The sequence below is a fragment of the Bombina bombina genome, chromosome 1 (assembly GCF_027579735.1).
Source record: "Bombina bombina isolate aBomBom1 chromosome 1, aBomBom1.pri, whole genome shotgun sequence".
Taxonomy (NCBI): Eukaryota; Metazoa; Chordata; class Amphibia; order Anura; family Bombinatoridae; genus Bombina; species Bombina bombina.
The window spans coordinates 1,337,060,570-1,337,075,939 of NC_069499.1; the positions used below are offsets into that span (position 1 = coordinate 1,337,060,570).

Below are 15,370 nucleotides of genomic sequence, written 5' to 3' on the forward strand. Positions count from 1 at the left end.
CCATTAGTTGTAGCACACATGATCTAAGTTATACCAAAGAGTATAACATGGGGAGGGGTTGTGAGGGCATCTAAATTGCCAATACAAATTGTCAAGGATTGATTTGCAGGAAGTTCTGTTGACCATTACTGTGATTCTGGTCAAATTAAATTTTGCCTTTAAATGCCTAGAGGCAGACAGAAGCCAAGTCTTACATTTCTGCCAAAATGTTGTCACATGTCCACATCCCATTAGTTAATAGGACTGACACAGCATAATAAATTCCAAGCACTCAGTGATTTTAAGACCAGGACATTATATGCTACACACCACATGCTACTCACTGAGAATGTGACCATGATGCACTTTATAATACAGAACACTGTGCATCACATTAGATGCTATACATTTAATATTACACATTCCATTATAAATCTTTAACAGATATAGAGCTAGATTACAAGAGTCGCGCTAAAGTTAGCGCACGTCGCAAAAAGCAATATCGCAACCGCTCTAACATGGAGCAAAAACAAATTTCAGGTTAGCGCAAGTGAAGACCTAGCGTAAAGTGTAAGCAGTAAAGAAAAAAGATGCACAAAGAGCAACATAAGTACATTAAAGGGACACTCAAGTCAAAATTAAACTTTCATTATTCAGATAGAGCATGCAATTTTAAACAACTTTCCAATTTACTTCCATTAAAAAAGTGCCCAGTCTTTTTATATTTAAACTTTTTGAATCACCAGCTCCTACTGAGCATGTGCAAGAATTCACAGAATACGCGTATATGCATTTGTGATTGGCTGACGGCTGTCACATGGTACAGGGGGAGTGGAAATAGAAAACTTTTAGAATTGTCAGAAAAAAAATCTACAATTCATTTGAAGTTCAGACTAAGTGCTATTGCATTGTCTTGTTATCTTACATTTGTTGATTATGCAGACTGGAAAGGTCTATAATGTATATATATATATATATATATATATAAATATGTCTATGGGTATGCATACATATAAACACATGCATATACATATATACACTTTTGAGCCCTTTTTACTTAAATAATGTGTTTGCATGCGTTTTTACTGTAAATTTTTAACATTCCAATGTTCTTGCCTTGGAAGAAAATGTTATTTGTATTTGTAGATATATATTTATATATAACTGTATATATATGTATACCTATATATTCACTTAGATATATAGGTATTGATATATATTTTTCAAAAAAATCATAAGATACAGTCATGGCCAAAAATATTGGCACCCCTGTCAGATAATGCACCACTTCGCCCAGAAAATTGTTGTAATTACAAATATTTAGGCATTCTCATGTTTATTTCTTTTGTTTTTATTGGTATGACACAAAAGAAGTGGAGAAAAAAGGCCAAATCTGACACATTCCACGCAAAACTCCAAAATTGGACTGGACAAAATTATTGGCACCTTCTCAAAATTGTAAGAAATAATTGCATTCCAAGTTTGTGATACTCCTGTAATTTGTAATTAAACTCACCTGTATCAATTAACAGGTGCTGACAATATAGAAAACAAAATTTATGCTTACCTGATAAATTTATTTATTTCTAGACACGGTGAGTCCACGGAATCATCAATTACTGTTGGGAATATCACTCCTGGCCAGCAGGAGGAGGCAAAGAGCACAACAGCAAAGATGTTAAAGGTACACTAAACCCAAAAATTTTCTTTCATGATTCAAGTACAGAATTCAATTTTAAACAACATTCCAATTTACTTGTATTATCTAATTTGCTTCATTCAGTAGATATCCTTTGTTGAAGAAATAGTAATGCACATGTGTGAGCCAATCACACGAGGCATCTATGTGCATCAACTAATCAGCAGCTACTGAGCCTATCTAGATATGCTTTTCAGCAAAGTATATCAAGAGAATTAAGCAAATTAGATAATATAAGTAAATTAGAAAGTTGTTTAAAATGGTATGCTCTTTCTAAATCATGAAAAAAAAAATTGGGTTTCGTATTCCTTTAAGTATCACTTCCCTTCCCACAATCCCCAGTCATTCGACCGAAGGAAAAGGAGAGAAAGGAAATAACACAAGGTGTAGAGGTGCCTGAGGTTTAGACAAAAAGCTGTCTGAAAAAAAGGGGTGGGCCGTGGACTCACCGTGTCTAGAAATAAATACATTTATTAGGTAAGCATAAATTTTATTTTCTTTCTTAAGACACAGTATCATCAATTACTGTTGGGAATCAATACCCAAGCTAGAGGACATGGATGATTAGGGAGGGACAAGACAGGTAACCTAAACAGAAGGCACCACCGCTTGAAGTACCTTTCTCACAAAAGAAGATTCAACCGAGGCAAAAGCATAAAATTTATAAAATTTCAAAAAAGTGTGCAAAGAAGACCAAGTCGCCACCTTGCAAATCTGTTCTACAGAGGCCTCATTCTTGAAAGCCCAAGAAGAAGGAACAGCCCTAGTGGAATGAGCTGTGATTCTCTCAGGGGGCTGATGTCCAGCAGTCTCATATACCAAACGAATAATACTTCTCAACCAAAGAGACAGAGAAGTAATAGTAGCTTTCTGACCCTTGCGTTTCCCAGAAAAACACAAAAAAAAATGCTGAAGGCTGGCGAAAATCCTTAGTCGCCTGCAAATAAAACTTAAGAGCCCGCACAACATCAAGGTTGTGTAACAAACGTTCCTTATGAGAAGAAGGATTAACAAGTTCCTGATAATTATTTCTGTCCGAAACAACCTTAGGAAGAAAACCAAACTTGGTACGAAGAACTGCCTTATCTGCATGAAATATGAGATAAGGAGATTCACACTGCAAAGCTGAGAGTTCAGAAACCCTCCAAGCAGAAGAGATAGCAGACAGAAACAAAGCCTTCCAAGATAATAACTTAATATCTATGGAATGCATTGGCTCAAACGGAACAAAGTTAAGGCTCCAAGGTGGAGCAACAGATTTAAACACAGGCCTGATTCTGACCAAGGCCTGACAAAAAGATTGCACATCTGGCACATCTGCCAGACACTGGTGTAGCAAAATAGATAGTGCCGAGATCTGACCCTTCCGGGTACTGACAGACAAACCCTTCTCCGGGCCGTCCTGGAGAAACAACAAAATTCTTGGGATCCTGACCCTACTCCAAGAATATCCCCTAGACTCACAACAGTAAAGATATTTACGCCATATCTTATATTAATTTTTTCTAGTGACAGGCTAACTAGCCTGAATCATGGTCTCAATGACTGTCTCGGAAAAATCACGCTTAGCTAAAATCAAGCGTTCAATCTCAAAGCAGTTAGCTTCAGAGAAACGAGATGTGGATGAAGAGGAAGTCTCAGAGGAAGTCTCCACGTAGGTAGAGACGACATTTCTACTAGATCTGCATACATTTCTACTAGATCTGCATACCAGATCCTGCGAAGCCATGCAGGAGGTATTAGAATCACTGACATTCTCTCCTGCTTGATTCGAGCAATGACTCGTGGAAGGAGAGCAAACAGAGGAAACAGATATGCCAACCTGAAGTTCCAAGGAACTGCCAGAGCATCTATCAGAAAGGCCTGAGGATCTCTCGACCTTGAACCGTACTTTGGGAGCTTGGCGTTCTGACAAGACGCCATCAGATCCAATTCTGGTAACCCCCATTTGGTTGTTAACCTGGAGAACACTTCCGGATGGAGTTCCCACTCCCCGGGATGGAAAGTCTGTCTGCTCAGGAAATCCACTTCCGAATTGTCCATTCCTGGGATGTGGATGGCAGAAAGATAGCAATTGTTAGCCTCAGCCCACTGAATGATTCGCGTCACCTCCTTCATGGCTAAGGAACTCCGAATTCCCCCCTGGTGGTTGATGTAAGCCACTGAGGTTATGTTGTCCAACTGGAACCTGATAAACCGGACCAAAGTCAGTTGAGGCCAAGACATCAAGGCATTGAAGATCGCTCTCAACTTCAATATGTTTATGGGGAGAGCAGATTCCTCCTGAGACCAAAGTCCCTGCGCCTTCAACGAGTCCCAGACTGCTCCCCAACCCATCAGGCTGGCGTCCGTGGTCACAATTACTCATGAGGGTCTCCGAAAGCATGTCCCCGGGACAGATTCTCTTGAGACAGCCACCACGGCAGAGAGTCTCTTGTTGATTGATCCAGAACTATTCTCTGAAACGGGTCTGCATAATACCCATTCCATTGACCGAGCATGCATAGCTGTAGGGCTCTCAAATGAAATCGTGCAAAGGGAACTATGTCCATGGAAGCTACCATTAAACCAATTACCTCCATACATTGGGCCACTGATGGTCGTACAGTCGACTGTAGAGATAGGTAAGAGGAAAGGATCTTGGCTCTTTTGAACTCCGTCAGAAATATTTTCATTGATAGGGAGTCTATAATGGTCCCTAAGAAGACCACTCTTGTCGCCGGAACAAGATAACTCTTTTCCAAATTCCCCTTCAATCAGTGGGAATAAAGAAAAGACAATAAGATCTCTGTATGAGATTCTGCTAGTTGAAAAGATGGTGCCTGAACCAGAATGTCGTCCAGATAAGGTGCCACAGCAATTCCCCGGGAACGAATTACTGCCTTTGAGAAAATCCTGAGAGCTGTGGCGAGGACAAATGGAAGAGCTACAAATTGAAAGTGTTTGTCCAGAAAAGCGAATCTCAGAAACCTGTGATGATCCCTGTGAATGGGAACATGCAGATACGCATCCTTCAGGTCTATGGTTGTCATGAATTGACCTTCTTGAACCAGAGGAAGAATGGAACGGATAGTCTCCATCTTGAAGGACGGCACTCTGAGAAATTTGTTGAGAAACTTTAGATCTAGAATAGGCCTGAAAGTTCCCTCTTTTTTTGGCACCACGCACAGGTTGGAGTAGAACCCGAGACCTTGTTCCTGTATTGGGACTAGAACTATCACTACCAAGAGGGAAAGATCCGTACACATTTCAAGAATGCCTCTCTTTTTATCTGGTCTACAGAGATGAAATCTGGGAGGAAAGGTCTTGTAATTTAACTTGTAACCCTGGGATACTATGTCCACGGCCCATGGGTCTGGGACATCTCGTTCCCAAGCTTGAGAGAATTGAGAGAGTCTGCCCCCCACTTGATCGGATTCCGGATCGGGGGCCCACCCTTCATGCTGACTTAGATTCAGCTGCAGGTTTCTTAGATTGCTTCCCTTTGTTCCAAGACTGACTGGGCTTTCTTGCAGGCTTGAACTGCTCCTGTTTGGTAGAGGAGGAGAAAGACTTACCTCTGAAATTTCGAAAAGGAACGAAAATTACTCTGACGTCCTTTTGATTTGTTCTTCTTGTCTTGAGGCAGAAAGGATCCCTTACCACCTGTGATATCGGAAATAATTTCTGCCAATCCTGGTCCAAACAAGGTCTTTCCCTTGTAAGGAATCGCCAAAAGCTTAGATTTGGAAGAAACATCAGCTGACCAAGATTTCAGCCATAGCGCCCTATGCGCTAAAATTGTAAAGCCGGATATCTTGGCTCCCAATTTAATCCCCTGCAAGGAGGCAGCAGTGATAAAGGAATTTGCCAACCTGAGGGCCTTTATCCTGTCCTGTATCTTCTCCAACGCCAAAGGAGTCTCAACCTGGACAAAGCGTCAAACCAATAGGCTGCAGAACTTGTTACTGTAGCAATACACACTGCCAGCTGCCATTGTAAACCCTGGTGAATATACATCTTCTTTAAGAAATCCTCCAGCTTCTTATCCATGAAAGCGCAACTATCCTCAACAGGAATAGTAGTCCTCTTGACCAGTGTAGAAATTGCCCCTTCCACCTTGGAGACCGTTTGCCACAACTCCTTAATAGAATCAGCCACCAGGAACATCTTCCTAAAGACTGGAGAGGGAGAAAAGGGAATTCCTGGTCTCTCCCATTCCTGGGCAATATTTTCCGTAGCTTGGTCTGGCTTTGGAAACACCCCCTGGGGAGGGAACATCAAAGTATCTATTTAATTTGTTAGATTTCTTAGGGTTGACAACGACAAGAGCATCAGAGTCGTCCAAAGTAGCCAAAAACTCCTTTAATAAAACACAAAGATGTTCAAGCTTAAATCTGAAGGAAACCACTTCAGCATCAGAAGAAGGAATTACACTATCCGAATCTGAGATTTCACCCTCAGAGGCTACCGAAGTATCCTCGTCTTCTGACTTATGGGAAAGAGCAACTTGGATAACCTGTACAGGATCTGATACCTTACTATCTGATTCTTTAATTTTCCTCTTACGTTTCCCCTGCAGCATGGGGATGGCAGCTAGCGCCGAGCATACCGCCGAGGATACCTGGACAGCAATTTCGGCCTTCAAATACACTCCATCACTGCATGTGACGTTAATATGGGTTGGGGTGCTTGAGGAAGAGACTGTGGCATTGTCTGAACAGTATCAACCTGAGAGAATGGTGGGTCAGAAACAAACAATCTGTCTTTGTACATCAGAGTTCTTTCAATACAAGAACTACAAAAAGGCAAAGGGGGTTCAACTTGGGAATTCAAACAGTTTGCACTCTATAGCAGGCATAGACTCTATGTTCATCTTGCAAATAAATAATCTTTAAAAAAAAAAATAATAATTTTGGTTACTGTCCCTTTAACTGGTATTATATTATATGGTAATATTAGCGGGAAAAGCAGTATACCAGCTAACAAGGTCTTTCCCTTGTCCGTAATCCATATGCTAGTCTTATGGTCAATTTTTTAACACCCACAGAAAAAAACTTTACAATTCATAAGAACCTCTCTGGCACCCTCTACACCTCAGAGCTAAGCTGAGGTGCCTACCTGTTCCTCTCTGACACGGAGTGAAGTGGAAGCACAACGGAACAGCTCCTGAGTGAGGGAAAGGGCCACCAAAGCCGTTAATCTCTGCAATAAGGGAAAAAGGCGCCACGTAACTGTGTGCGCTGCATCTAGAGGGAAGCTCCGCCCCTCGTGACGTCACAGCCGGCTTTGTATACGAACCACAAATGCCATAAAAAAATGGAACAAAATAGCCCCAAAAAGTTAACGACTGCACGAATAAGCAGTCTAATCACCTGAGCCACCAATAAAGTGAACACACTCTATAAAGTCATACACGGTCTCTCCAAGGACTCTGATGTCCTACTACCGCCACACAGTGTCCTGCATCCTGTCAAATAAATCCTGACTGTCAGCCCCATATAAGGTGCAGCTTATCAGCTTTAGTGCCAGGGTCTTCTTTAAGAAATAAAATGGCACTTACCTGCACCCTTGAATGCCCGACAGGAGGACAGTTCACCTGGCATGAGAAGAAGCCACTCCTCACAGAAACCTGTGGATAGAAGAAGGGACAGAGTAGGCCTACTCTGGCATTATGTTTGAGGGCAGCAAACTTGTCAGGAAAACGCAGTGAGGCCCACCCCACAAGTTCCTAACTGCTTGAAAGCTACCACTGCCCTACTGAAGGGACTAACGTGGAGTACAGATAAACCCAGATTGTCAGGGAAGATCAGAGCAAACCTTCTCAGGCTTCCAAAATAAAAAAATCTTGATAGAATAATTCTTAAACAGACACCTAAACTTTACCTCCTCCTTGCACTGAAGGCAAAGAGAATGACTGGGGATTGTAGGAAGGGAAGTGATACTTAACAGCTTTGCTGTGGTGCTCTTTGCCTCCTCCTGCTGGCCAGGAGTGATATTCCTAACAGTAATTGATGATTCTGTGGACACACCATGTCTTAAGAAAGAAATCACACCGGCAACCAGTTAAAATGGTGAAAATTTGACTCAACGTTTCTGATGGAGAAGAGAAAGAGCAGCAAAGAATTGTCGGAGGATTTGAGAACAAAAATTGTGCAAAAGCATAGACAATCTCAAGGTTACAAGTCCATCTCCAGAGATCTTAATGTGCGCAACATTGTCAAGAAGTTTACAGCCCATGGCACTGTAGCTAATCTTCCTGGATGTGGAGAAAAATAGATCACTAGATTGCAAAGGATAGTTCGAATCGGGGATAAAGAACCTCAATCAACTAGCAGACAAATTCAAGCTGACCTTCAGGCACAGGGTACAAATGTGTCAGCTCGCACTAAACATCACCATCTGAATGAAAAGTGACGATATGGTAGGAGACCCAGGAGGACCCCACTGCTGACACAGAAACATAAAAAAGCCAGATTGGAGTTTGCCAAAATATACCTGAGGAAGCCAAAATCCTTTTGGGAGAATGTGCTGTGGACAGACATAACAAAATTACAGCTTTTTGGTAAAGCCCATCATTCTACTGTTTTTAGAAAAAAGAAATGAGGCTTTAAAAGAAAAGAATACAAAATTACAGCTTTTTGGTAAAGCCCATCATTCTACTGTTTTTAGAAAAAGAAATGAGGCTTTTAAAGAAAAGATTCCCTGCAGTCAAACATGGTGGAGGTTCACTGATGTTTTGGGGTTTTATTTTGCTGCTTCAGGCACTGGATGTCTTGACTGTGTGCATGGCATTATGAAATCTGAAGACTACCAAAGAATTCTGTGGTGCAATGTAGGGCCCAGTGTCAGAAAGTTAAGTCTCCGTCAGAGGTCATGGGTCTTATAGCAGGACAATAACCTAAAGCACACATCAAAAAGCACCCAGAAATGGTTTAAGACAAAGCGTTGGAGAATACTGAACTGGCCAGCAATGAGTACAGATCTCAATCCCATAGAGCACCTGTGGAGAGATCTCAAAACAGCAGTTGGGAAAAGGAACCCTTCCAATCTGAGAGACCTGGAGTAGCTGGCGAAAGAAGAGTGGTCCAAAAACTCATTGATGGTTACAGGAAGTGATTGATTTCAGTTATTTATTCCAAGGGGTATGCTACCAAATATTAAATTGAGGGTGCCAATAATGTTGTCCAGTCAATTTTTGGAGTTTTGCGTGAAATTTATCAGATTTGGCCTTTTTTTCTCCACTTTTTTGTGTCATACCAATAAAAACAAAAGAAATAAACATGAGAATGCCTAAACATTTGTAATTGCAACAATTTTCCCTATGGGCTTTGCACCCAGACTTGTCTGGGGTTAACTGCCTGGGTGTCTCTGGAGACTGTGCAGCTGGCTTTGAGTGCTATTAAACACCCAGGGCTGTACATTTTGCAGGGTCATGGGATGAGCATCCGTTTCTGTTTTAGAGTGCAGTCCATTTCCATATTTTGTATGTGTCTAGGGAGATGCATAAGGCCTGTGCACCCTTGTGTGGTTTCCAGTTTGATTGAAAGTATGCATTGTTTGGCTGTAGATAGGGACCCAGGATGGAAGAGACCTTGCCGTGGTTCCTGGGCAAAATGGTGCATTATCTGACAGAAATGCAGGGGTGCCTATATTTTTGGCTATGACTGTATACATTTAGAAAACAAAATTTATGCTTACCTGAGCATGGAGAGTCCACGATTGTATTCCAATTACTAGTGGGATATTCAACTCCAGGCCAGCAGGAGGAGGGAGAGCTGTTAAGTGTCACTTCCCTTACCCATAACCCCCAGTCATTCGGCCAATGGAAATGGAAAAAGAAGGTAACACAAGGGTATAGAGGTGCCTGAAGTTTATACAAAAAAACTGCTGTCTTAAATAAATAAGGGCGGGTCGTGGACTCTCCATGCCTGGAAAGAAAGAAATTTATCAGGTAAGCATACATTTTTTTTCCTTTCCTATGGCATGGAGAGTCTACAATTTCATTCCAATTACTAGTGGGAACCAATACCCAAGCTAGAGGACACAGAATGAAAGGGAGGGAGAACAAGATAAGCGGACCTAAACAGAAGGCACCACTGCTTGAAGAACTTTTCTCCCAAAGGAAGCCTCAGTCGAGGTAAAAGTATCAAATTTGTAGAATTTGGAAAAGGTATGCAAAGAGGACCATGTGACCGCCTTGCAAATTTGCTCCACAGATGCTTCATATTTGAAAACCCAGGAAGAAGAGACAGCCCTAGTGGAATGAGCCGTAATTCTCTCAAGAGGCTGTTGTCCAGCTGTCTCATAAGCTAACTGGATAACACTTCTCAACCAGAGAGAAAGGGTAGTAAAAGGGGCCTTATGACCCTTACGCTTACCAGAGAAACAACGAACAGGGCAGAAGATTGCCGAAAATCTTAAGTTGCTTGCAGGTAAAATTTTAGGAAGAAATCCCAGCTTAGTACGAAGAATCGCCTTATCCGCATGAAAAATAAGATAAGGGGAATCACACTGCAGAGCTGAAAGCTCAGAAACTCTGCGAGCAGAAGAAATAGCAAGAAGAAACAAAACCTTCCAAGATAACAATTTAATATCAACAGAAGGCATCGGCTCAAACGGAGCCTGTTGCAAAACTTTAAGAACAAGATTAAGGCTCCAAGGAGGAGCAACAGGTTTAAACACAGGCCTGATTTTGACCAGGGCCTGAACAAAAGATTGAACATCTGGCAGATCTGCCAGACGCTTGTGCAAAAGAATAGGCAGTGCAGAAATCTGACCCTTCAGAGTACTAACTAACAAATTCCGGGTACCCTTATCCTGCTCCAAGAGAAACCTTTCAACTTTCGGTATTTGCACTATACTTATATGGTAAATCCTGTGAGTAACAGGCTATACAAACCTGAAGCATGGTATCAATGACCTTCTCAGAAAAGCCACGTCTAGCCAAAACTAGGCGTTCAATCTCCAAGCAGTCAGCTCCAGAAATCCAGATTTGGGACCATGAAGTAGAAGGTCCCTTCCCTCAGAGGTAACCTGAAGAGATGACATCTTCACCAGATCCGCAAACCAGATCCTGCGAGGCAAGGCAGAACTTTGATACAAGCAGTGACTCGTGGAAGGAGAGCAAACAGAGGAAACAGGTATGCTAGACTGAAGTTCCAAGGAATCGCCAGAGCATCTATCAGAGCGGCTTGTGGATCTCGTGATCTTGAACCGTACTTTAGAAGCTTGGCGTTTCGACGCGACAACATCAGATCGGAAACCCCACACCTGGAGGGTTATCATTGAGAATACCTCCGGATGGAGAGCCCACTGCCCAGGATGAAAAGTCTGCCTGCTCAGAAAATCCGCTTCCAAGTTGTCCACCCCTGGAATGTGGATGACAAATAGGAGACAATCGTGAGATTCCATCCACTGTAGAATGCGGGTCACCGCCTTCATTGCTAATGAACTCCAAGTCCCTCCCTGGTGGTTGATGTATGCCACCGAGGTGATGTTGTCTGATTGGAATCTGATAAACCGGACTAATGCTAGTTGAGGCCAAGCTGTCAAGACACTGAAGATTGCTCTCAACTCCAAGATGTTTATAGGAAGAGAAGACTCCTCTCGAGTCCAAAGGCCCTGGGCTTTTAAGGAGCCCCAAACTGCTCCCCAGCCTAATAGGCTGGCGTCCATGGTCACAATCACCCAGGAAGGTCTCAGGAAGGTCTCAGGAAGCATGTACCACCGAGACAGATAATTCTGCGAAATCCACCATGAGAGAAAGTCTCTTGTAAGGGATCCAGAGAGATCTGAGTGGTTTCCGTTCCATTGACTGAGTAGTTGTAGAGGTATCAGATGAAACCGAGCAAAAGGAATGATGTCCATGGAAGCAACCATCAGGCCAATCACCTACATGCATTGAGCCACTGATAGACGGATAGAAGACTGAAGTAAAAGGCAAGAAGCAAGAAGTATGGAATTTTTCATGGATAGAGAATCTATAATTGTTCCCAAGAAACACACCCTGATATCTGGTACTAGAGAACTCTTTTCCAGATTCACTTTCCACCCGTGGGAATGTTAGAATAGACAACAACATCTCTGTATGAGATTTGCGGGCTGAAAAAGATGATGCTTGAACCAAGATGTCGTCCAGGTCCAAGGCGCCACGCTATTCCCTAAGATCTGACCACCGCCAAAAGAGCCCCTAGAACCATTTGTAAAGATTGGAGGAGCCGTAGCAAGGCTAAAAGGAAGGGCAACAAACTGGAAATGTTTGTCCAGAAACGCAAAATTTTAGAAACTGGGAGATGTTCCCTTGTGAATGGGAACATGAAGATACGCGTCCTTCAGATCTATGGTCATCATGAACTGACCCTACTGAACCAGTGAAATAATGGAATGATAGTATAATAATTTGTTGAGACACTTTAGGTCTAGGATGGGATGGCAAGTTCCCTCTTTTTTTGGGCACTACAAAGAGTATTTGAATAGAATCCTTGACCCTGTTCCTCTTTGGGAACTGTGGAACAATCACTCCCAGCGAAGATAGGTCCTTTATGCAGTTTTAAGAAGGCCTCTCTCTTTACCTGGGTTGCCGATAACCTTGAGAGTATAAATCTGCCCGGGGGGGCAAGACTTGAATCCTATTCTGTATCCTTGTGATACTATCTCCACTGCCAAAGGATCTGGGACATCGCTGCTTCTTGGCGGTGTTTCCCTTATTCCAAGACTGACTGGACCTCCTTGTGGTTCTGGGTTCCGGCTTAGAAGAGGAAGACTTTTGTCCCTTGAAGTTATGAAAAGAACGAAAATTAGAATTAGGACAACCTTAGGTCTATTCTAATTCCACCGGTAATTTCTGAAATTATCTCAGCCAGACCAGGACCAAATAATCTCTTGCCCTTAAAACCTTAAAAGGTAAAGACAGAAGTTTGGATTTGGATGATACATCAGCAGACCATAGATTTTTAACCATAGAGCTCTGCAAGCCTAAAACTGCAAGGCTAGAAATCTTGGCTCCCAGACTAAACACTTGCATGTTGGCATCACAGATAAAAGTATTAGCCAACTTAATTGCCTTGATCCAATATTGGATCTCCTCTTTAGTGGTCTCTTATGAAATCAGGTCAGACAAGGCATCGCACAATAAGATGTTGCTCCCAAACCATAGCAATACTTGCAACTGTAATCCCTGATAATGGTACATCTTCCTAAGTAAGCCTCAAGCTTCTTATTCATGGAATTTTTGAAAGAAAAACTATCCTCAATAGGAATAGTAGTTCCTCTTGCTAGCGTAGAGATAGCTCCCCTCTACCTTGGGCACTGTACGCCACGAGGTCACGTATAGAATGTCTGCAACAGGAAACATCTTATTAATACAAGGTACGGGGTAAAAGGAAACCCTGGCTTATCCCATTCCTGAGCAATAATTTCCGACATACGGTCTGGAACTGGAAAAACCTTGTTTAGTGTACTTGACGTTTTTAGGGTTTCTCAACGACAGATGAGTTGGAGTCTTCCAAAGTAGCAAGAACCTCCTTCAAAAGTAACCAGAGGTGTTACAGGTTTAAATCTAAAATTAACCTCCGCTGAACTCTGTAGATTTTTCCCACTATAGAGTCAGAGTCTGAGATCTGCCCTTCAGAAGCCACTAAGGTATCATCATCATCATCAGATAAACTGAGAGAGACTGACCTAACCCAGCCTTAGCAGAGTCAGTAACCCTTACTGAGAGAAATATTTTTATATTTCCTCTTCCTGCGTTCCAGCAACGAGAAAAGCTGATAATGCTGCAGAAACACAGAAGTTATCTTGACGGCAGCAAAAATCCCCTGGTAAATAAACACCCCAAGAGGATGTTCAGAGGAAACGCAGGGCACTGCATGTGAAACAGCTAAGGCTTGGGGACATTTGTGGGAAAAAGATAATACATGTTTACTATCCTAACAATATCCTGAGAGACATATAACTCAAAAGGTTTAATTTATCTCTAGACCTTAATGTCTTAGATAAGCATGAGGAAACAAGAACAATCTGAGCCTCCAAGCAAACTAAACATTTTTCAAAGGTAACAGGTAAATCTTGTTCTGTGTCCATAACAACAGAATGAATTCCCACAATAAAAATAATTTAGTCCACCTCCCTTCCCCCAGAACGATATACTAATTTGCGGAAGAAGTTATTACTTAACAAAAAAGGTTTATTAGTCTGTTCAAAATAAACTAAATTTGAAAAATGGTACACCTCTATAACCTCAGTCTGACTGAGGAGTCTTATACCGCACATGAGACCAGGAGGAGCCACTAGTAATGGAAAGAAGATTATTTGCACTTATTAGAAAGATTCCTCTCCTTCCCCACAGATGATCTGATCGTCAAAATGCCAACCCGCTAACTTAAGCTCACGGGGCGAAACGAAGCTCTGCTCCTTCAAGATGACTGTGAAAACGGAAGAAACTGCACTACTGAGAATAAAAGCGTACCGTTTCTGAGGCGATCTGTTACCCTAAATAAGGGACCAAATACAGTTTAACCTTTTTCCCTTGAAGTTATATAAGGGTTTTTAGTCCACCATAAATTTTTTAAAACTCCTCATTCAGCTCCTTAGCCAGTCTCAGGATCCTCAATTTAAAGGGTAAATCATTAACCCCTTATGCTTGTAAATAAGTTTCACATACAAGAAAGTGCCTGCAAGCTGCACGCCCAGATGAAATCCATGAATAAAAGGATAAATGATGTCCCAACTATTGATCCACTTAAGGGAATTAACCTCTAAAGTGCTGTCCTTCTAGTACCTAGAATGCAAAAGCAACTTACCTGTGGATCCAGCTGAGCAGGCAGGAAACAGCTTCTTAGGTGTGACAGATACTCCACTATGTCAGGGATCTGTAGAAAAAGGAAAAAACAGAGTAACCAACCCTGGTTTTCTATAAAGGGGTAGCAGTGGTATTAGAATTAAAGCACAGACCACTTTGCTGCCTTCTAACTGCTAAAGCCACCTTTACTCTTACTAAAGAGATTGACATGGATACAGCTTGACCCTCAATCCTTGCTTGAGGGAAAAGTAACCCATTAAATTATCTTCAGGCACATCTTTGCACGTCCTCCTGATGATAGAGGCAAAGAATGACTGGGGGGTTATGGGTAAGGGAAGTGGTATTTAAACAGCTCTGCTTCCTGCCTGCTGGGCCAGGAGTTGATTATCCCAATAGTAATTAGAATGAAATCGTGGACTCTCCATGCCATAGGAGAAGAAATATATATTTAAAAATAAAAAGAACATTTTCTTCTATATGAAGAACATTGTAATGTCAAATATTCATAACTACCCTTCGGGCTTTAGTTCTAACATGGTGTCGGGTTATTTTATTTTTTATTCTGTAACGCACATCGAATTACTTTCAACTTGTTATACGCTTGCTAACCCACCCGCGTTTACTTGGAGCAGTGTTTGCGCACAAGTGAAAATCTGGCCCATTATGTTCTGGTTTAGTATATCTATTTTTTCAGCCTTTTAAGGAATACTTTCTATATTTTGATTTTGCTGTGCTTAGGGCTTAGCTAAAGGAATTCACAGCGAAATCTTACCTTTAGGAAAACTGATATCCAAAGCCACATCGTATGCCTCAGCAGTAATCTGAATATTTTCAAGCTGAACAATTCCAAGGATATTTTCAACATCAGAAACCTGAAAACAGATAACATTTTTCAGAAAGAAATATGCCTT

General features: G+C 41.8%; 1 protein-coding gene across 1 annotated transcript in view; it reads right to left on the minus strand.

Moving 5' to 3' along the window:
• Nucleotides 1–15,370, minus strand: part of HYDIN (HYDIN axonemal central pair apparatus protein) — a 595,027-nt gene that overhangs the window by 199,741 nt on the left and 379,916 nt on the right. Inside the window, 1 exon segment of the mRNA XM_053719498.1 lies at nucleotides 15,232–15,331. Within this exon segment, the coding sequence (XP_053575473.1) occupies nucleotides 15,232–15,331 (100 nt within the window).